The 21614-nt window shown below is 32.3% G+C and overlaps 1 protein-coding gene across 2 annotated transcripts; it reads left to right on the forward strand.

Moving 5' to 3' along the window:
- The first annotated feature begins 2055 nt into the window (after window positions 1-2055).
- On the forward strand, window positions 2056-15044 carry MRH2 (Armadillo/beta-catenin repeat family protein / kinesin motor family protein). 2 transcript variants are annotated; one of them, XM_021439842.2, is made up of 21 exons: window positions 2056-2709; window positions 3474-3574; window positions 3792-3914; window positions 4191-4376; window positions 5512-5733; window positions 5889-6033; window positions 6296-6445; window positions 6788-6876; window positions 7782-7994; window positions 8189-8323; window positions 9366-9545; window positions 9675-9854; window positions 11026-11145; window positions 11324-11452; window positions 11527-11662; window positions 11759-11851; window positions 12083-12208; window positions 13096-13221; window positions 13620-13763; window positions 13849-13977; window positions 14599-15044. In XM_021439842.2, the coding sequence occupies exons 1-21, from the start codon at window positions 2481-2483 to the stop codon at window positions 14751-14753; spliced, it is 3111 nt and encodes a 1036-aa protein (XP_021295517.1). In that variant the 5' UTR covers window positions 2056-2480; the 3' UTR covers window positions 14754-15044. The 2 variants fall into 2 exon arrangements, with proteins under 2 accessions (XP_021295517.1, XP_021295518.1); XM_021439843.1 differs by having other exon boundaries at window positions 2057-2709; window positions 9729-9854.
- Window positions 15045-21614: the final 6570 nt, after the last annotated feature.

Consider the following 21614-nt stretch of genomic DNA (forward strand, 5'->3'; position numbering starts at 1 on the left):
ATACATACATATATATATATATATAAAATATAAATTAAATAGAAAATGACAAAACAAGCTACTATTAGTAATGTGGGTCACATTGATTATTGGGGTCTGCCCTATCATCTGGCCATGGAGATTGAAGAAGTCATCAAAACTGTCAAATATATAATAATGAAGAATGAATCTTCTCTTATAGCCTTGCTTTTGATTAATTTCATTCAATCTTTTCTCCCTACATTTATGTATTCAATCAATGCCAGCACTTAAATTATTGATTGAGGCGACCATATCTTTGAATAAAATTGTCCATTTGGCTGTAAATGTTGGGTTGGCTCCTCTCTTTGATTCTCTTTTTTTTTATATTAATTTTAATATATTTTTATCAGTCATTTAAATGTGTGAGATCCACAATTAATAATTGAATCAAACACATATTATAAATAAGTGATGAGTATATTAAAAAGTGATAAATAAAAGAATAATAAAAGAGCTGACAAACATAATTAGATCACCGCGTAAATTCTTATACTATCTCAATTTTATGATTTCAATCTCTTCACTTAAATTTTAATCAATTTAAGCTCTACATTTTTGATTGAAAATTGATTTAAAAACAATTGATAATAATATTAAACTTCTACAGTTAAATTCAAGGACCTTTTTATTTATGATATGATTTTTTATAAAAATATTAAAATTATTTTTTAAAAAAAATTATCTTTTCACATATATATATATATATATATAAATGAAAAATTGCATATAAACTTCATGATTAATGTCATCAATAAAAATTATTTATTTTTTGTTTGAAATACTAAGAAGAGAGAATGATAGAAAAATAGGGATACTTTTCTAAAAAGATCAAAATAAAGAAAGGCCTCATTTTCAAATATATTAATTTATCATTTGGTATCCAAACATTAACGAAATTCTCAATTTGATATTTAAAATTTAAAAATTTTCAATTAAGTATTTGAACTTTATTTGGATTAAATAATTTGCACCTTTGGCAATACCGTCAGTCAAATAGGTAAATGTAATAAACACAACCACTAAAAATGCTTCACATGTTTTAACATGCCATTTTTTATTTTTATTTTCAAATTCTTTTATTTTTAAAATTAAAAAAAGAAAAATATGGAAGAGAAAGGTAACAGAGGAAAAGAGGAGAGACAAAAAGGAAAGGGGAAAGGTCCATCGGCGCCATCAATAGGTCTGAGGCATACCAAATTGATGGATGAGTGGCCCTTCCTTCCCCACTCTCTCTCCCCTTTTTTTTTTTTAATTTTTCTTTTTTTTTAACTTTTGGAATTTTTTCATTTTTTAGTTTCCAAAAAAATTTTCGAAATAGTTTTTTTGTTATTTTTTCAGTTTTGATTTTTTAAATTATTGAAATTCCAAAACTAAAAATTAAAAAAAAGATTTATTTTGTATTTTTATTAGTTTTCCAAATTTATTTTATATTTTAGCTTCAAAACTAAATAAATTGAGACACCTGATGTATTTTTATCGGTTGTTTTTTGATCACTCAACCATTTGATTAACAAGGTAAATGGTTTGATTTAAATAAAATTTTAGTGCTTAATTATAATATTTAAACTTCAAATATCAAACCGAAATTTAAATAATATTTTTAATACTAATATGTAATTAATTAATTTTAAATTTCCTTTGTCTTTTTGTGTATGAAATAGTTGTCAAACACACACACACACACACAAAGTTAGTATGTCCTTTCAATGTTGTTTGTCCTTTTTAACTTGCACAAACTTTAAGACACTTATACATTTTATTAGGTACTAAGTATAGTGCTAATTTCTTATTCAAATCAATTAAATTCCTTTTTTTTTTGTTAGAATGAAACGTTATTTTGATAAAAATGTACTCATTTTTCAATTAAAAAAAAGTAAAATTATTCCCTTTTTTTGGAAAGTAAGATATATTGCTACTAATGACAACTCTATGGTAATTGCTTAAATTAAAAAAGAAAAAAAAAGCAATAAAAAAGGCTAACTCCTTTTTATTGTTTAGGCGCAGAAAGGCAGCAATCAAGTCTCAAAAAGAGAACTTTTTGAAATTCAAAAAGAAACAGCAATGGTGACACACCCACACACTGCTTTGGAAGAAAGAAGATTTTCGTTAAAGCCGTATGAATCTGCTGTGCTGCTGCCGGCCCCTATTCCATAGACATTGTCACAACCAACAGAACAAACTAGCCACCTCCCCAACTCAACCCAACAACGCGGGAACCCCCATTTCCCTTTCTTTTCTTTTCTTTTTTCTTTCTTTCTCTTCTATCGTGCCGGCCTCAACTGCTTCCCTACCAAGGACTTGTCCCGAAGAAAGAAAGAAAGAGAAAACCATCTCTTCTTGTTTTTCTTGGGGTTTGTTTTGTTCTTTCCAAGTACCCATTTGCTCACTTTCTTTAAAAACCAACTTTTTTTTAGCCAAACCCAGTTTGGGACTTTCTTCTTCTTTTTTTCACTCTGACAATGGCTACAACAAGTTCTGGTTTGAGACCAGCACAAAGGGCTGAAAGGCAAAGAAGTGCCCAACAGCCACAAGGTCTAAGCCATGCTGGGAATTTATTAACGAGAAGTTTAAATAATGGGCAACAGTCTCTTCTTCGTTCAAAGGAGGCTAAGCCTCCTTCTGCTTCTTCTAGACGTTCAGTTACTCCAACTTCTCGTTCTCACTCTAGGGACTTTGAAGATGACAATGGTTTCTTCCCCCTCTTTCTCTTTCTTTTTCTTCTTCGTTTTTTGTATATAAAGTTTCAGTTTTTTTTTTTTGGTGCTATTTTACTGCTTCTGAATGAAGGTTTGTTTTTGGATTACTTTAAAAGAGTTTAATATTGAGTTTCATTTTGACTTTAATGGAAGGATAATAATGACCCTTTGTTAATTTGTTGCTGTTATGCTTGTTTGATCTCAAAATTTCTCTTTTAAGCCTTGTTTCATTGTCAAATCAGAAAGCAGGGGCAAGAAATACTTGGGCTATTTCTTTATTCCATTTTTATTTTTAAGCAAACTTTAGTTGCAATAACTCTGCCTGGCTTAGCGGTTAGGGTACTGTATAACGTTTGAATTTTCCCTTCCCTTGTAGCCTTCTTCATATGTTCCAAAAAGAAAAATAAAAGGAAATGAGAGAGCTTAGTTGGGTATATGAAAATGTCGGAACTTTTTTTGTACTTTGGGAATAAACAAATGATGGAATCAAACCTGGCTAAAACCGTGAACTTTGGGAGTGAACTTGGATGTTTTCGAGCAGTATCATGGCTAAAATGTGAAATTGGACTATTAACATTTGTCTTGGACATAACGATTTTGCTCGCTGTTAGGAATTTTGTTTAATTTTAAGGAGAGAGGAAGTTTTTTCCTTGCTTTTTTTGAAGAAGAGAAACCTGCTACCTTTTCTGATTACTAATTTTCATTTGATTAAAGTATCTTTTTTGAAATGTCCTTGATTCTGAAGTTGGTTCACAGAACCTGGAAGGGTGAGAGTTGCTGTCAGACTTCGGCCAAGAAATGCTGAGGATCTTCTCTCAGATGCTGATTTTGCTGACTGTGTTGAATTGCAGCCAGAGGTAATTTATAGGTTTATTAACAAATTCTTAAGGCTTTTTTCTTGGTGTTCTAAATCAAAGCTTGTTTACTTCTGGTTCATAGCATGGTTTCATGATTTTATGGTCATTAAGTTGGGTCCTATTCTTCTACAGTTCTTGTGTATGCATATATTCTAGACTTCCAATGTTGGGCATCTATCAGAAAGTTATATTGATCTTTTTTTTTTGTTCAATGTAGCTGAAGCGGTTAAAGTTGCGAAAAAACAACTGGAGTTCTGAATCTTACAAATTTGATGAAGTCTTTACAGAAACTGCCTCTCAAAAGCGTGTTTATGAAGTGGTAGCAAAACCTGTAGTCGAGGTGAGTGAGAAATGATTAAGTGGTGGAGTTCTTTCTAACTTGCAGATTTAATTTGATACCAGTGCTGTTGGCTGATAGCGATTGCATGTTCAGTCTTGAATGCTCCATACATGTGACATAATAATTAATCCTTTTAATTATGTATGTATATGCATGTATTTACAGTTTATTATTGGTTGTTTCGAAGTCATCAATTCCGCCTCCTTCTGAGATTGTTTGATTTTAAGTGTGATTTGATATTTAATCTTTCTGGTTCATTTTGACATGTTTTTGCAGAGTGTATTGAGTGGTTATAATGGGACGGTTATGGCTTATGGTCAAACAGGCACTGGAAAAACTTTTACACTTGGCAGACTTGGTAAAGATGATGCATCTGAACGTGGTATTATGGTTAGAGCTCTAGAAGACATAATGGCCAACATAACCATTGCTTCTGACACTGTGGAAGTCTCGTATTTGCAGGTAATATTCAGATTGCATTCTTTTGTGTCTTGGGGTTTATTTGCTTATAGGCATTTGTCTCGCGGTTCTAGATTAAATTTACTGTTGAGATGTGTTTTCTTACTCAACATATAGCTGTGTATTAGTTTGAGTTCAATTTCTCTGTTGATGCTTTATCTCCCTGAGAGGCATAGTATGGTTTTGTTGTTTTGAGGTTGAGTTGAATTTTAGCCAGATTGAAATTATGTGGAAGGAGAACAAACTAATACTAGTAATATAGAGAGAAACATGGTCTGGTCTACTGAGATTTGTCAATAGCAAAGAAGTAGCAAACAACACTAATTAAGAGAAGGCAGAACCCTGCTCAGCTACTAGGCTTCAAAGTCAAAGCCCTAAAATGTGAATAAAAATGGCTTACTAAGCTGATGAAAAGAGAACGTTTGAACCCATTTGGCTCTTAAATGCCAATGCTAAGAATCTTAAAATTAATCACCAAGTCAATTTCTGTCGGCATTGTCTAAAATATCGCTACATCAACTGAAGACAATATATTCAAGTGCCCTGTGTTAAAGCAAACAGCATGTAGTTGGTGTATTGAGCGTGCAGGTTGATTGGTATCTACATTAGAAAACAATTCACGATGCATTAAAGAGTTTGTGAACTTAATAGCAAGTAATCTCACAAAAAAACTTGGAAATTCGAAAACTATTGTGATGAAGGACCCTACCATAACTTGTTCACTTTTATGTTGGGCATGCTGCCAAAGCTTGTGGAAAAATATGCTTCTCTTCTGGAATATGAGAGGACCACACTGCAGAAAAATGCCATTTGCACCAAAAGCTTATATCTGTATTAGTCCTTTAGTTTCCACTTATCATTTAGTAGTCAATCATGGAGACACACACACAGACACTCATTTTGATTTAGTAGTCAAACATGGATATGCATACTTCCATATTTCTTATAACCAAACCAAATGTTAACTCTAGACTGTATATTTTACCAGATTGTTCATGCAGTGATTAGTTGTTGGTTTTTTCATGGGTGACTAACCTTTGAGCTATTATTTCATGTGTTCACTCCAGTTATACTGATATAATTTTTCGGATGAATGATCACTATTTTTGATTAAATATTTTTAATCTTTTTAATCCAGTTGTATATGGAATCTATACAAGATTTGCTTGCACCAGAAAAGACAAATATCCCTATTAATGAGGATCCCAAGACTGGGGAAGTGTCATTGCCTGGTACTGTTACAGTGAAGGTTCGTGATCTAGATCATTTTCTAGAGCTGCTGCAAATTGGTGAGGCTAATCGTCATGCAGCTAATACAAAGCTAAATACAGAATCTTCACGTAGCCATGCAATTCTAATGGTAGGTGTGCATCAGAAGTTCAGACTCTCTTTATTAATGCTTGCCTTTAATTTTGCAGTGACTAGTTTTACAATGTTTAATGTGAATAACCCAAAGAGAGAAAAAATAGACTAAGAAAAAGTATAGACAGGAGCCTGAATTCATTTATATGGTAGGTTTATATCCGGAGGTCTGTCCCTGAAAAAGCAGAAGATGATATTAGCTCTCAAGACAAGAAAACAAAAAGCAATTTACCTGTGGTTAGGAAAAGCAAGTTGCTGATTGTGGATCTTGCAGGGTCTGAAAGATTAGACAAATCTGGTATGCTCTTTATGGTTGATATTTATAATTAGTTGATTAAATGCATGCTTCAAACAGATCTTGCCATTAACTTTTTTGGTTTTTTTTTTTTTTTTAAATACAGTGTCTTGTACTCTATCTGTGTATGTTTTCTTACAAGACTAGAAGTTTTATATAACTGGTTTCGAAAATCTCTGGTTTCTTTGAGTGTTAAACAATTACGAGCATTATTTTATCAAAATCATCCATCAAAACCTTGCATAACTATTTGTGCATCTTGTAGGCAGTGAAGGCCTTTTGCTTGAAGAGGCTAAGTTTATTAATCTCTCTCTCACTTCCCTGGGAAAATGCATAAATGCCTTGGCTGAGAACTGTCCACATATACCTACAAGGGATTCTAAACTTACAAGATTGCTTCGTGATTCTTTTGGAGGTTAGTGTGGAACTCTTTACTCATGGTCTGTCCTTTTGTTCCTTGTACTACCTAAGTCAAAACATGGAGTTTTTGGCCTAGGACACTCTATCAATGATATCTCTGTTTCTGTGGTTTTCTATAGTATTTTAATGGTTGCAATAATATTTATATAAATATTATTTTTATACCTTGATATGTTCCTCTAGATTCTAATTTACTTCTCTCGATATGCACAACAAAAGGATACTTACATTTAGGTTAACTAAGCGCAATCTGTATGCAGTATTAGTCATTTTATCTGAATATACTTGTTGGGTTTATCTTCTAATATTCTTATAAGATTCATCTGCAAATGTATAGGCTCTGCAAGGACTTCACTTATAATAACAATTGGGCCATCTTCACGACATCATGCGGAGACCACTAGCACAATAATGTTTGGACAGAGGGTGAGTTTCTTTGAAAAATATTGCAATATAAAAGTTGAGGAATTCTCCTGTCAAATACATGCAATATTATCTGTTTAATTCTTGACAAACCTCTTTCCCTTTCTCTTTCTTTTGTTATTTTGCCATGGCATTTTGATGTTCCTTATACTTTAATATTTGTGATCTAAATTCTGAATCTTTCAATCTTAGAATTTTCCTGGTTTTGATGATTTCCGCTCAGCATGTAAATAATTGGAGCAGGCTTGCTTTGCTGGATATCGTTTTCTTCTTTTAAATTTAAATTGGAGGCAGCACTGCATTGATTTATACAACAGAACTTGTATAAACTTGTTGTAGTTGGAGGAAGTTGTTGTTGCACTAGGTCTTAATCACAGTTAGAGTATGTCATTGTCATACGTTAAGTGAATTGTAGAAGGATATAGCTTCCAAGGGTTTTACCTGCTAATGTGAGCTGACTAAGAAGATTGTTCATTAACTATGGCAGGATTTCAGAGAGAAAAATCCCCTATAGTAGCTATTAACTGTGGAAATATTCTACAAGTGAAAAAAATTGAGCTTTTCTGCTACTTAGTTGTTGGGTAGGTATCAGTTCCCTACTTTTTTGGAGCCAACCAAAGCTTATGCTGCATGACTAAACCTGAGGAAAACAAAAATCTAGGGTCTATGACAGCTGAGGTGGGATTCTTTATTTTAGAAATGGCCAACATTGCTATTAAATGTGTCTCCATGTACATATGTGCAACCATGTTTGTGTGCATACATGTGCCTGAATTTATGTATCTTTGTGTATCTGTCCTGCTTTATAGCTAAATGCTTGTACCATAAATGTTGATGAAAAGACTGCACTTGTTTTATTTGATATTATCCTTTTAATGATAAGGCAGCCTAATGAACTGTTTTTGCAGGCAATGAAAATTGTAAATATGGTAAAGCTTAAAGAAGAGTTTGATTATGAAAGTTTATGCCGGAAGCTTGAAACTCAAGTAGACCATCTCACTGCAGAAATTGATAGGCAACAGAAGTTGAGGGAGAGGGACAAATATGACTTGGAAAAACAATTGCGGGAAAGTCAAGATTCTTTTTATGAGACAAGAAAGAATCTAGTCACAAGGTCTGAGGTAGTGTTTGCTCTCCTGCCTTTTTTTCCTTCCTTAATTATAGTTGATACTGGTTCCAGAATTCGTTTCCCAGTATTTTTCCAACATGTTTCTTCTAAAATCACACTTTTGTCCTCTATTTTTGAATCTGGTTTGCATCCAAATATTGATATCTTTTTTTTTTTTAATTTTCAATATCTTATATTGTTTTGCAGTTTTTAGAGAAGGAAAATGCTCGCTTGGAATTGGATATGGAAGACATTTTAGCTCAATTAAACTGTCAGAAAGATCATAACTCTTTGATGCAAGATAAAGTTGCAGAGTTAGAAATGAATTTGGAGCAGAGCAAGGTAGCTTTCTTTGATCAAAATTTTTTGTGGCTGTTTTTCTACTTATTTATAGGTTATATGATCCAAGCAAGTCTCTGCAATGTTTGGTAAATAAACTAAGAATTTTCTTGTTGATAGCATTCCAGTGGATCTCTTATTCTATAAAAGCCTTTTTCATAATATTATGGTCTTTAAGAGTAGCCTTACTTCAACTTTGTATGTAGAATCTTGATTAGTGCTGGATGCGAACAACATTTGATTTACGAATGAATCATGATTATACTGTCTCACATGTATGTATGTAATAAAATTTTGCCCCATGTTTTCTAATTCATCAGTTTTCTGATTTGACCTTTAATTTGTCTTACGGAACTTTAATAAATTGTAGAAACCTTTTGTGCATATGTTGAACTTTAAAATTTAAAACCTTGCAACTTAGGTTTCATAGCATCTCTTTGATTTAAAATCAAATGCTTTGTGGAGAAAGATTAAAAGAATACAGGAAAAGACATTGTCTTAGCATTCTTAAAAATGGCAAGGTCAAGGTTATCAAAATGACCAAACTAAGGGGGCTGTGCCATGGGAAGGTTAAACTGTATTCCATTTGGACTATAGATATATTTGAGTTTGTCATGTTGTGAACATAGATCATGAGCATAGAAAATGACAACTGAATTTATGCTTATGACTCTGAACTTGAATGCGAAACCTTAAGGAGGCTGCTGTTAAAGTTAGTACTTTATGTAATGGCTTCAACCTTGCAGGGCTGTAGTCTTCGTGATGCTCAAAACTTTTGAATGGATAAAAACTTTTATTCTATATTAATTCTAAGGATGCAAAATGCACAATTAAGCAACATGTACTCACAAAAGCATTACTATTTTAATTATAGAATCTTATTCTTTTTTATTAGTTTAAACTTAAACTATATAGGTCCTGTATGTAACCATGTAGTCATTATACCCCTTCTTTTTTCTTCTTTTCCCTCATTGTCCCTCTCCAAGAGGAGGAATAAGACCTACATGGACATTAGTATTTATGCTGTTCTTTTAATTGTTAGTAGCAACACCAGCTTGAGAATTCTACATATCAGAAAGTATTGGCTGATACCACTCAGATATATGAGAACAAGATAGCCGACTTGATCAAGCGGCTAGAAGTTGAGCGTGCCCAGTCTGAAAGTGCTGAAGAACAGTTAGATACAATGAAAAAGCTATCAGGTGACCATCAAAAGTTAATTCAGGTTAGTAGTTTGTCTACTGATTATGTTTGCACCACCTCTACTTTCTGCTAGTTATTTCTTTTCACTGATTCCTTGTTTTATTTTTGAGATTATATGTAAAACCTAATTATATATTCTTATTGCTAGTAGCAACATGAGATGGAGAATTCTAATTATCTGAAGGTTCTTGCTGACACTACTCAGATGTATGAGAAGAAAATAAGGGAGTTAACTAAGCAAGTAGAACATGAGCACACCAGGTTTGAAAGTGTACAAGACCAACTGGATTTGGCAAACAAGCTTCTAAGAGATTATCAAAACTCAATGCAGGTTAAGTTTCTCCCACAAAGTTTGGATAAGTGAAATGTGAAATGATCTTTCTTCCTTTGGCAGCTCCTTACTTCTAATTGCTATGACAAAAAATTCTTTTTATTCTTCCCTTCATGGTCCTGGTTATGTTTTATTTTATTTTATAGTCGTTCTGTTTTCTTAACAATTATTTTAGTCAATCTGATGTTCCATAAAACTTGAGGAAGTACACAATGCTCTTGATAGGAGCTGGAGAGTTGAGTTTTTGATTGATGGTACATTGATAGCTTTTATCTTGGTAAAAATTGTTACAGGAAGGATTTATGGGCATGATTGCTTCATCTTCATTCAGACTTATAGAAAAATTTGGGAGCATGTTTGTTGAATAGGGACTAGTACAGAGGATGTCCTCTTGACTTTCCATGGAACTGAGTCATTTCCCAAATATCTTCTGCAAAATAATTTTATAAACTTCCTAATAATGAGGCAGGGTCAATCCTAGTGCCTTATAACATGCAAATGGCTGCATAAGTTGTGTAATTCCTGATGAAACTGATGTCTCCAGACTTGTTATAAATATATTTGGGAAAACTGAGGCATCTTAAGTTTTGGACATATATAGTTTATGCATATCTCTGTTTCTAAATGTATGAAATTTCAAAGTAGACTTGCTAGTAGTTTTATTGTTCATTTGCTCCCATTTTGAAATCTTCAGTCTGTGTGATGTGTTTTATTTATCAACACCACTTTAGAACACTCTTCAGTTAGAGGCCCCATGTCTAGGTTGAAACTGTTCTTTAAATGATGGAGCATGGTTAAAAACACAGGATGCCAGGATAAAAGAGCTACACTGCCAAATATTGTATATGTTACCAGTTTGGCCAGCTGTTACTTTACCTGAAACCCCAGTTGTGGTTGTGTGTATTAGACAACATAGATTCACATATCAATTTATTTTTAGTCCTGTGGGAGAGTCAGAGACTTCATGCTACTGTTAGGTGCACAAATTTAACTTCTTGTCTTTGTTGCATATATGTATTACTAATAGCAGTCTAGTCTTTTTGAGCAGTTAAACATTCCTGAAATGCCTTGTTCCTTCCATTATTCTGCTGCAGATAGTTTACTGGCTTTGATAGAAGATACTCTCTGAACTCTTTTATGCCCTCTTCTGTTATTTTGTTGTGAAATCCAGGAGCAGGAAGAAATCAGTGAGCTGAGATTGAAGTTTCAAGAAATGTATCAGCTTCATGAATCTACTGTAAATGAACTGCAAGCTCTGAAAGCAGAGTTTAAAGATCAGATTCAGGAGAAGGTATGATTGGTCTGCATGCATGTGTATGTATGCACATGCATGCTTGCATAACTTTTAGATCAAGTTTGTTTGGACTACAGGCTTCCAAAAGTTCTGAACTAAAGGAACTGCCTATGTTGGTTGCAACCCAAAGTTTACCCTTACTGTTTTTCTTTCCAAAAATATTGGTATTGTTTAGGAAACAATTAGGGAAGAGCTTTACGTTGTGCGAGAAAAACTCTCAGCAGAAGAGAAGCAGAGGAAGACAATTGAACATGAGCTGGTAAAGCTTAAAAAAAGTGCACCTGAAGGTGATAAAGATTTTGAGGTAAGTTGTTTGTACATTTTCTACTACACATTCATTCTTATTGCTTTATGGTCTTATACTATAAAGTTTCACAGGATAAAAGATCATATATGAAGGAAAATATCAGAGGGGCTTCAGTATTTGGGACCTCAGCAAGTCTCAATAAGTCAGGGCCATTAAGGGAGACACAATCTGCTCAGAGGGCTACAATAGCAAAGATTTGTGAAGAAGGCATGACTTCTGCTGTAACAAAACCATATATGATCAAAATATATCTCTTAACTGATGAACAATCTTGACTTACGTGTTTATGGTTTTTAAATTTAGTTGGTCTTCAAAAGATAATACAACTGTTAACTTCTGAAGACTCAGACGTGCAAATCCATGCTGTTAAAGTGATAGCCAATCTTGCTGCTGAAGGTGGAGTATGATATGCCTTTAGATTGGATTTAAATAAATTGTCTCATTCTTTTCCCTCTGTTTGGACAATCTTATGATGGAATTTTGTGTTTTGGATTGATTTTACTGCACAGCTATTTCCCTGTTTCTTTTTCCATTGGTTCTTTCTTTTTTGTTCCTCCTGTGCTTTGAAAGTGTATCATCTCACTCTGGTTGAACAATTGGTATCGCTTAAGGATTTAATTTCTGCAGATATTAACCAGGAGAAGATTGTAGAGGAAGGTGGTTTAGATGCTCTGCTTACAATGTTGAAATCATCTCAAAATGCTACTATACTTAGAGTGGCTTCTGGTGCCATTGCCAATTTGGCAATGAATGGTAATTCTGACTTTCAATCTTCCCTTAGCATTTTATGCACACTGAATCTGGCTAATGCATATCATTGAAGGATTCAATCTCTTTTCCTTTTATATTTTTAAAAAATTCTATATATCAGTTTTTTAATGTTTATAAATGGCAACACACATTATCATATGAAGAATTAGCGCACATACATATCTAGTCCATGCAAAGCTGTTCAATTTCATGATTTCTTGTCTTGCTAATGGCTCATGATATTGGAGTTATGTCAGCAAAACATTTCACTCTCTCTTAAGTAGTGCACTGAGCATCACCACTGTCATTCCTGGAAATATCTTTATAATAAAATCTCAGGAGAATCTGGTATATCCTGATTCCCTTATGGTCGATAAAAATTTTGAGTTGGCAGGTACAAATTGGCCTTCAAATCAGTAAGTTGCATGTGGGTGGGAACTGTCCCGAAATACTGGGCCACAATTGTATGTGTTTGAATCTGGATTAATGATTTGTGATTGACTTGAGCTCCCATTATGAGATTAATTTAAATAAAGGCAGGGTAGAAAAATTTTTATTTTTAGAAGATGGAATTAACTTCCTTTATCATGGATTTCTGATGATTGGTTTATCTGAACATAATTCGAAGGTGGGGTCTATGCAAATTAGTATACCAGATTGGAATATGCAAATAAATATAGTTTATCACTCCACATTGACAATTGCTGAGAGGAAATTTGAACCATTATCTCATTGATTCATCATCTCCCTGTTGAAATATTTTTAACTCCTTATTTGAAATGGAAATTATATAACATTTTTAATATTTGTATTTAATCACTAATTATGTTTCACTCCTCTATAATGTATCAGAGACTCACTACATTAATTTCTTTTCAAATCATTCTCAGAGTTGAATCAAGGCCTAATAGTGAGCAGAGGAGGTGCTCAGTTGCTAGCAAAGACAGCTTCCAAAACAGACGATCCACAAACTCTCAGAATGGTAGCTGGTGCAGTTGCCAATTTATGTGGAAATGGTATGTCTTTCTCCTTTTTCTGGTGCACTGGCGGGAGATTTTCTCTTGGGCGGAGAGGGTGGGGGGTGGGATTGGCTGTAGGGATTGTTGGTAAGTTAGTGTGCCTAGCTGTTACAAAGGCTTGAATGTTTGACCTTTTCCTTGAGCCAAGGCTTGAACTGGTTGGTATGTGCCACCTAGGTTAGGATCCATTTGTTCAAATTGTAGTTACTTCAAGTGTGGAATCCATCTGCTGAGATCCTCAAATGCTTTTATTTTTTTCAGTATTAGTGACTGCTTCATGACATATGATTCACAGTATGCCTGATATCCAAGTTAAGAAAGCAGATCTTATTGACAAGGGAAGTTAATTGTCAGGGGGATTTATGTTCAACGTGGATGTTTTTGTTGTTCAACAGAAAAATTGCACTCAATGCTAAAAGAAGATGGAGGCATCAAGGCATTGTTAGGAATGGTTAGATCAGGGAACAGTGATGTGGTTGCACAGGTTGCTAGAGGAATGGCTAATTTTGCTAAATGCGAATCCCGAGCAATTATTCAAGGTTCATCCATGTCCTTGTATGAAGTTTGAAATTTTATGTAGGTCATCTTCTCTCTTCATAATTCTAATGACCTTTGTTGCTGCAGGACATCGCAAAGGCCGTTCACTTCTAATGGAAGATGGTGGACTTGAATGGTTGATTGCCAACTGTAATACTGCATCAGCTTCAACCAGACGTCACATTGAGCTGGCCCTTTGTCATTTAGCACAAAACGGTAAACAAAGTTCTAGGGTTGAGAATTCTATACAAGGCAACATTTTGATACTGATATACTTTACAGATTTGGAAATGATGCTGTTTTTGCAAAAATTTTGGAAATTATTGCAAATTTTCGAGAATTAACTAGATTAGATAGGAGCTTGTTAGAACATATACAAGATTTTAACATTATTATTCAATGAAAATTTGTCAAAATTTAAACATTGGTCATCTACAGGAGATTTGGCTTCACATGCTTAGTGAAAATCGTAGGCAGTATAAACTATAGGTGTTCCATCAAATTTTTAGGATGAAGCTCTAATTTATTATCCTGATTGGGTGTACTTAAACATCGCAGTTCTCTTCCTTTTGGGACTTCGGGCATCCTTTTCTTTTCCTTTCTGTGCATGCATTTGTGGAATGCGGGTTTTTGTTACATATCGAAGATGAAACCACCAAATGAGATTTAGTAAAGAGCATGTGTAACTGTAAAAGTTACTAAAATCCAACTGCATCCTTCATTATGCTGGTGGTAGTCATCTTAATTCATGGATTATAAACTCCATGTTTGGCCCATTTTTTCATTGTTGACACTTAGCAGCACTTTTAATACAACTTAATCTGATGCCTCTTGTAGAGGACAATGCCAAGGATTTTACATCAAGTGGAGGATTGCAAGAGCTTCAAAGGATATCAATGGAATCCAGCAGAGATGATATCCGCAACTTGGCAAAGAAGATGCTGAAATCAAACACAATGTTTCAGGGTGATACGCGTTCGGGATGGCAGTAAGATGTACAGTGTGAAGCCTTACAATTCATTTTGTATCTGTAATGTAATTATTGCATAGTAGCTTTTAGTCAATTCCTGCATAAAATTACATGTCGTACATCAGCACACAACTAACAACCCGAAGGGTTAATGTGACACCACAAATTTCCTTCCCCCATTCCATTTATAAGAAGGCAGCTTGTTGTGAAGGGATGGGCTTTGAAGTGGTGGAAAGGAGCGTATTCACAAACTAGGATAGACATTGAGCGTTTGATGGCATATAATTCATCAATTTCTTTTGATATTGTGAAATGTTTATGTGGTAAACTTGTATGGCTTTGATTATGAGCGTGTAGGTGCTCCAAAATCCAATGGAAAATTCACTTAAATCCAATCCATTTGGCCAGCAATGATCTATCTCCTGCCTCTTATGCTCATCTTCAGTTCCAGATTCTAGTTTTAGTTCCGTATTTACTTCATGTTCCATATCATCAACATCTTGAAGTTCATCTTCAGCTGTCAGCTCCTTTGTATAACTCGTTACTTGAGCTTCAATAGCCATATGAAACTGAACATCCCCATCTTCGCTACAAACATCAAAGTGATTGAATGCTGTCATGGACTCAAAACCCACACGAGTAGTTGAAACTTCAAAAGAATTCGAGCCGAGTGCAAAATACTATATATGGCTGCAATGTTTAAAGTAGATAATGATATTTATATAGAGTATAGCATTGATGTATCATTTCGTCCAATGGAGATAAATATAATAATAAATATTTATTTACACAGTTTTGTTCATAATATTTTAAGCGTTTATTTTTTTGTTGTATTCAAATAAATATTATTTTTATGATATTTAAATGATTTTTATTTTATTATCTTAAGTTAAATAAATTCTAATATGAACATAAATAAACGCTTGTAAGGAAATCAAAGCACAAAATGAGCAAAAAAAATAATTAACAAATTGTAAGCAAAGCACTGAAACCCAAGAAAAAAATGTAGAACCAACAAAACACATATGCAATCTCAGCGACTATGCGATTCAAGAGAACTAAGCCTGAACCCTAACAAACCATAGACCAATATATGCAAAGTAAATGGTTCAACTTCATTCCATTCCATACGGACAATCACTCCACTAAAGAAGGGTTACAACCTCAAAGCAACTCATAAAAGCATTTAAGCTACAATCAACATTACCGCTACATTAATTGTTATTTTTATAAAAATAAAAATTCCAACATAAACCTAAATTCAAAAAATCAAATCAAATTTCTTTTTTTTTTTAACGTCCAATTTCTAAATTAGGAGAATGTACCTGAGTAATGCGAAGCTTTCCTCGCACATTGTCAAAATGATAAGGGTGCGATTTTTCAGGTTTTACTTCAATTCCTGATGCAAAAAATAAAGGGCTGTGAGAACAAATTGAGAATTTCAAGAATAAACAAATACTAATACTATTAATGCCCTGTTTGGTTACAGAAAAATTGTAGGAAGATGATATAGAAACTTAAGATATCCTTTCAAGGTGCATTTTTAAAAATAACCTTTAAAATAAGACGTTTTAAAAAATAGTTTTTTTATAATTTTAATTTTTTTTAGTTAAATTGGATAAAATTACCTTTAATAAAATTACACGCTATGATGTTACATGCCATGTACAGAAACATGTTACACGCTATAGTTAGGTTGTTACACGTCATGTGCAAAAACATGTTACACGTCATGGTCAGGTTATTACACGTCATGTTAAAAAAAAAAACTGTTGGCACATGCTATATACAAAAACATGTTACACGTCATGATTAATAAAAGTTGTTACACGTCATATTGAAAAAAAATATATTGTTATTACACGTCATATTGAAAAAATATTATTGTTACACGTCATATTTAAAAATATTTTAGTACACTTTAATGCCTAAACTGTTGTTGTTATTTACAAACTAAAATTTCAAATCCTCTCTGACTTTTTTTTTTATTTTTTTGACAATTTGACACCGATTAACGTGTTTCTAACATGTTTTTATAAATCAAAACATCAATTTTCTTATCTAAAACACCTATTTTGACTAAAAATTGAATTTTTTTTTTAAAAACGTAGGTTTATAAATTTTAAAATTTTGAGTTTATTGGTGTCTAAATCTCGAATTAATCTAATTAAAAGCTATTTCAAACATCTGTGATCATTTCTATCTAAAATACCTAAAAATCAAAATTTTCAAATAGCCATCCACTCAAGTACATCAAAACTATCGTTTGATGTTTTCAAAGTGCTGGAAAGAGAAATATGAAAATCAGGAGAGAAAAATCGAGAGCATAGTAGACGAGTGTTGATGAGAGAAATTGATAAAATTAGAGAGAGTGGGATGGTGAGAGAAAGAAATTGGAAGCACAAATAGGGAGAAATTTTGATGAATGGTTTAATTTATTTAAAATAGTTTCAAAAGTATTTTTGTTAAGTCATGGCTAAATATGACTAAAAATAATTAAATTTATTTTGATAGTTATTTTTGAAATGTCCTTATCAAAAAAGTGTACTCATAATTTCCTCTCTTTTCAATTCCATGATTTCAAGGGCTTTTCAAAAAAAAATTCATGATTTCTGGGTATGGACAATTTTGGAAGCATTCAAACAAATGGAGAACCGAAAACCCATAAGCCACCACAAAAAGAATGAAAAAGAGAAAGAAAGGAAAAAAGAATAAAGAGAGAAAAAAAGGAGAAAAACAAAATGATAAAGAGAGAAGAAGAAAGGGAGAGTGTACATACTTGATTTTGATTAATATCTATTATTTAAAGAATTAGGTTATAGCATAATATTGTACAGAAAATAATGAGAACAACTATTACAAGTGAAGCATTACTTCTCGTAGAACAATTAAAAAAAGTAAATTACTACTTCACATGGAACAACTAGAATAAATGGAGTACTACTCTATATAGAGCAACTAATACAAGTAGAATAATTACTAATAATCACTTCGCATAAATGACAGTGAAAGTAATTCAGAATAAATGGCAAGGTTTACGGGTCACTTTCATCTTAGCATGTTTCGAAAATTTTAGCTTGATGGCTCCGATATGGAGGTAGTTAAGATGTTTCTCTCTTAACATTTTCTTAAAATCTCTCTTTTGTTTTGTTCTATTGTACTTGTTCATGCATAACTTTTTCTCTTATACCTATTCATGTATAGTTTTTTCTCTTGTACTTATTCATGTATAGCTATTCTTTGTTAGCTTTTACTCAAGAATAAATCTTATTACATTTATTTGCTTCAATAGTCACACAATAGGTTCTAACCGTTACTTGACATTAACTCTCAATAACGGTTAACTAACATTAAAACTGTCCTTAATAACATCATTCATTATGTGCATTGAAACATTTTCTTATAGCCATTACTTTTGACACTATATATAAAGACTTCACAATTCAAGGAGGGGACTTTTCACTTTCAAAACTATTCGACTCTCACTCAATGCTTCTCTCTCTAGCCTATTCTTACTTAGAACACCTATTCTTTTCTTTTTCTTTTCCACCTGCCATGACAATCAATATTTCAAGAATTGCTCCAATCTTTCTCTTCTCTGCCTCCGGTACATCCCTTAGACTTGTTTACAACACTTTTTCTTCTTATTACAAGAACCCCTTTTATAGAGAGAAATAGAAAGAGAGAAGAAATGTGGTTTGTGTTTGTTGTTTGGGGTTTTGATGAAATCGAAGATGAAGTTTTGGTTTTGCACAATTGGGAGGGGGGGATTTGGAAATGTTGAGGAGAGTTTTGAGTTTGCAATCGATATTAGCGCCCGAAATGATTGAAAATCTCATCCACCTAACCATCCAGAAAACCCAATAATGTCCCTTAAGAACTTAAAAGAGAAAAGAAATGAAAAATCGAAAATACCCTTTTAAATTGATAAAATACCATGAACAAATGTTAGATGTAGAGAAGGTATATAAGTAGAAATCAATATAAGTTTTTTGGTTTCGAACAGTTGGGAAGGGAACTTTGGAAATGTCGAGGAGAGCTTTGAGTTTGTTATCAGTTTTGGTGCCTAAAATGATTGAAAATCTCATCCACCCACCCATCTAGAAAATCCAATAATGTCCCTTAAGAACTTAAAAGAGAAAAGAAATGAAAAATAAAAAATACCCTTTTAAATTGATAATATAACATGAACAGGTGTGAGATGTAGAGAAGGTATGTAGGTAAAAAGCAATATAGGTTTTTTGGTTTTGAACGGGAGGGCAATTATAGAAATGTCGAGGAGAGCTTTGAGTTTGCTGTCGATTTTGGCACTCAGAATGATTGAAAATTTCATCCACCCAACCATTTAGAAAACCCAATAATGTCACTCAAGAACTTAAATGAGAAAAGAAATGAAAAATTGAAAATACCTTTTTAAATTGATAAAATAACATGAATAGGTGTTAGATGTAGAGAAGGTATGTAGGTAAAAATCAATTTTTTGTTTCGAACAGTTACGAAAGGAGCTTTGGAAATGTCGATGAGAGCTTTGAGTTTGTTGTCGGTTTTGGCACTTGGAATGATTGAAAATCTCATCCATCCAGCCATTCAGAAAACCTAATAATGTCCAGGAACTTAAAAGAGAAAAAAAATGAAAAACCAAAAATGCTTTTTTAAATTGATAAAATACCATGAATAGGTGTTAGATGTAAAAAAGGTATGTAGGGAGAAATCAATTTTTGGTTTTGAACAGCTGAGTGGGGAGCTTTGGAAATGTCGAAGAGAGATTTGAGTTTGTTATCGGTTTTGGTGCCCAGAATGACTGATTAGCCATCCAAAAAAACCAATAATGTCCCTCAAGAACTTAAAAGAGAAAAGAAATGAAAAGCCAAAAATACCTTTTCAAATTGATAAAATACCATGAACATGTATTAAATGTAAAGAAGGTATGTAGGGAGAAATCAATAGAGGTTTTTTGGTTTCAAACAGTAAGGAGGGTAGCTTGGAAATGTCGAGGACAGATTTGAGTTTGCTATCAGTTTTGGTGCCCGGAATGACTGAAAGTCTTATCCACCCAGCCATCTAGAAAACCCAATAACGTCCCTTAAAAACTTAAAAGAGAAAAGAAATAAAAAACTAAAAATATCCTTTTTAAATTGACAAAATACCATGAACAAGTGTTAGATATAGATAAGGTATGCGAGTAGAAATCAATATAAGTTAGATTATACTATTTAACTTTTTGTTATATTTTTTAAAAAATAATTAAATGTAATAAGTTAAAACACTAAATAAGTCCTTAAACTCTTTCACACTTCTTAAAATAAACATCTATTCTTTTGTTGTATCAAAATAAACCTTGTTTTTTATTATATAAACCCCTATTATATTATTTTTATTTAAATAAATCCTTATGTTAACAAAATATATCTAAGATGCAAACATTAAAATTGTTATGTGTTTACGTGAATGTTTGTGTGGCATTTTTAACTTATAAAATTAGTTGAGTGGAAAAACATTTCACTCGAGATGTGATCATTTCAATAAAACACTTCCGGTACATAAAAAAAGTCAAGTCATGTGCATTTTTCTTCAACGTAAAGATTATCTAGGTGAAATTCATAAAATATAAATCTTATTTAGATTTTAAAAGAATATAAACTTATTTGAAAAGCTTGGTATAATTTAGAGCCTTATTTCTTATATTAATCAATCATATTATGCTTATAATGCACTAAAGATATGGTGATTTAATCTTACATGTAAGCATTGTTCTTACAACATCTAGAACTTTGACGGCTGTTGAAATTTTTTTGGAAAAGAAGTAAATTTCTTAAACAATGAATTGGTTAGGTGATAATACTAATAAAAATTCAAAAAAATAACAGTGACTAAATTTCAAAGGAGACAAAATTGGAACTTTCTCGATCTTGTAATAATTACATAGTGCTATCGCAAAAAAAAAAGAAAGAATTTTTCCTGTGTTAAATGTCAATGGAAGAGAGATAAAACACTCCATTTTTTCCATCTTCCCACACTTTCCGGTCAATAATGTCTAGGAACTTAAAAGAGAAAAAAAAATAAAAAACCCAAAATAGCTTTTTAAATTGATAAAGTACCATGAACAGGTATTAGATATAAAAAAAGTATGCAAGGAGAAATCAATTTTTGGTTTCAAATAGCTGGGAGGGAAGCTTTGGAAATGTCTAGGAGAGCTTTGAGTTTGTTGTCCATTTTGGTGCCCAGAATGACTACAAATCTCATCCACTCAGCCATCCAAAAAACCAAATAATATCCCTCAAGAACTTAAAAGAGAAAAGAAATGAAAAGTAGAAAATATCTTTTTAAAGTGATAAAATACCATGAACAGGTATTAGATGTAAAAAAGATATGTAGGTAAAATATGATGGTGTTTGGTATGAGGGAAGTGAGAGCACTTTCCCTGTAATGTGCCTAATTAAATTATATTGCAGTGTTTGTTTTGCAACAGACTACTACAATGTAAGATTGCAATGCAACCATATTACAGCCAAGGGATTTAATGTAATTACAATTCAAAACCAATGCAATCACATTACATTACACTCTGCAATGTTCTTATAAACATTTTTACCCTTCAACTTTATTAGCTTATTAAAAATATTTTATAATGTTATAATTAAAATAAAAATATATTAAAACAAAATATATAATATAAGAATAAAAAATTAAAAATTAAAATTTATATAATATAGGTAAAACAAATTAAAATAAAATATATAATATAAAAAATTATATTAAAGAAACGAAAATAAAATATATAAGATTATAATAATAGATGACAATAAAATATATGACATTAAAAATATATTTAAGAGATGATATTATATAAAAATTAATAATAAAAAATATAAATATATTAAAC

The sequence above is a fragment of the Theobroma umbraticum genome, unplaced genomic scaffold, assembly GCF_002168275.2.
Source record: "Theobroma umbraticum cultivar Fairchild unplaced genomic scaffold, ASM216827v3 scaffold_81.0, whole genome shotgun sequence".
NCBI classification, from domain to species: domain Eukaryota; kingdom Viridiplantae; phylum Streptophyta; class Magnoliopsida; order Malvales; family Malvaceae; genus Theobroma; species Theobroma umbraticum.

Excerpts from the sequence above, each read along its gene's own strand:
- MRH2 (XM_021439842.2), top strand. The coding sequence starts at position 2,481 with ATGGCTACAACAAGTTCTGGTTTGAGACCAGCACAAAGGGCTGAAAGG. Across the intron at positions 5,734-5,888 it reads GTAGCCATGCAATTCTAATG|GTTTATATCCGGAGGTCTGT; the intron begins GTAGGTGTGCAT and ends TTTATATGGTAG. Across the intron at positions 9,855-11,025 it reads ATTATCAAAACTCAATGCAG|GAGCAGGAAGAAATCAGTGA; the intron begins GTTAAGTTTCTC and ends TGTGAAATCCAG.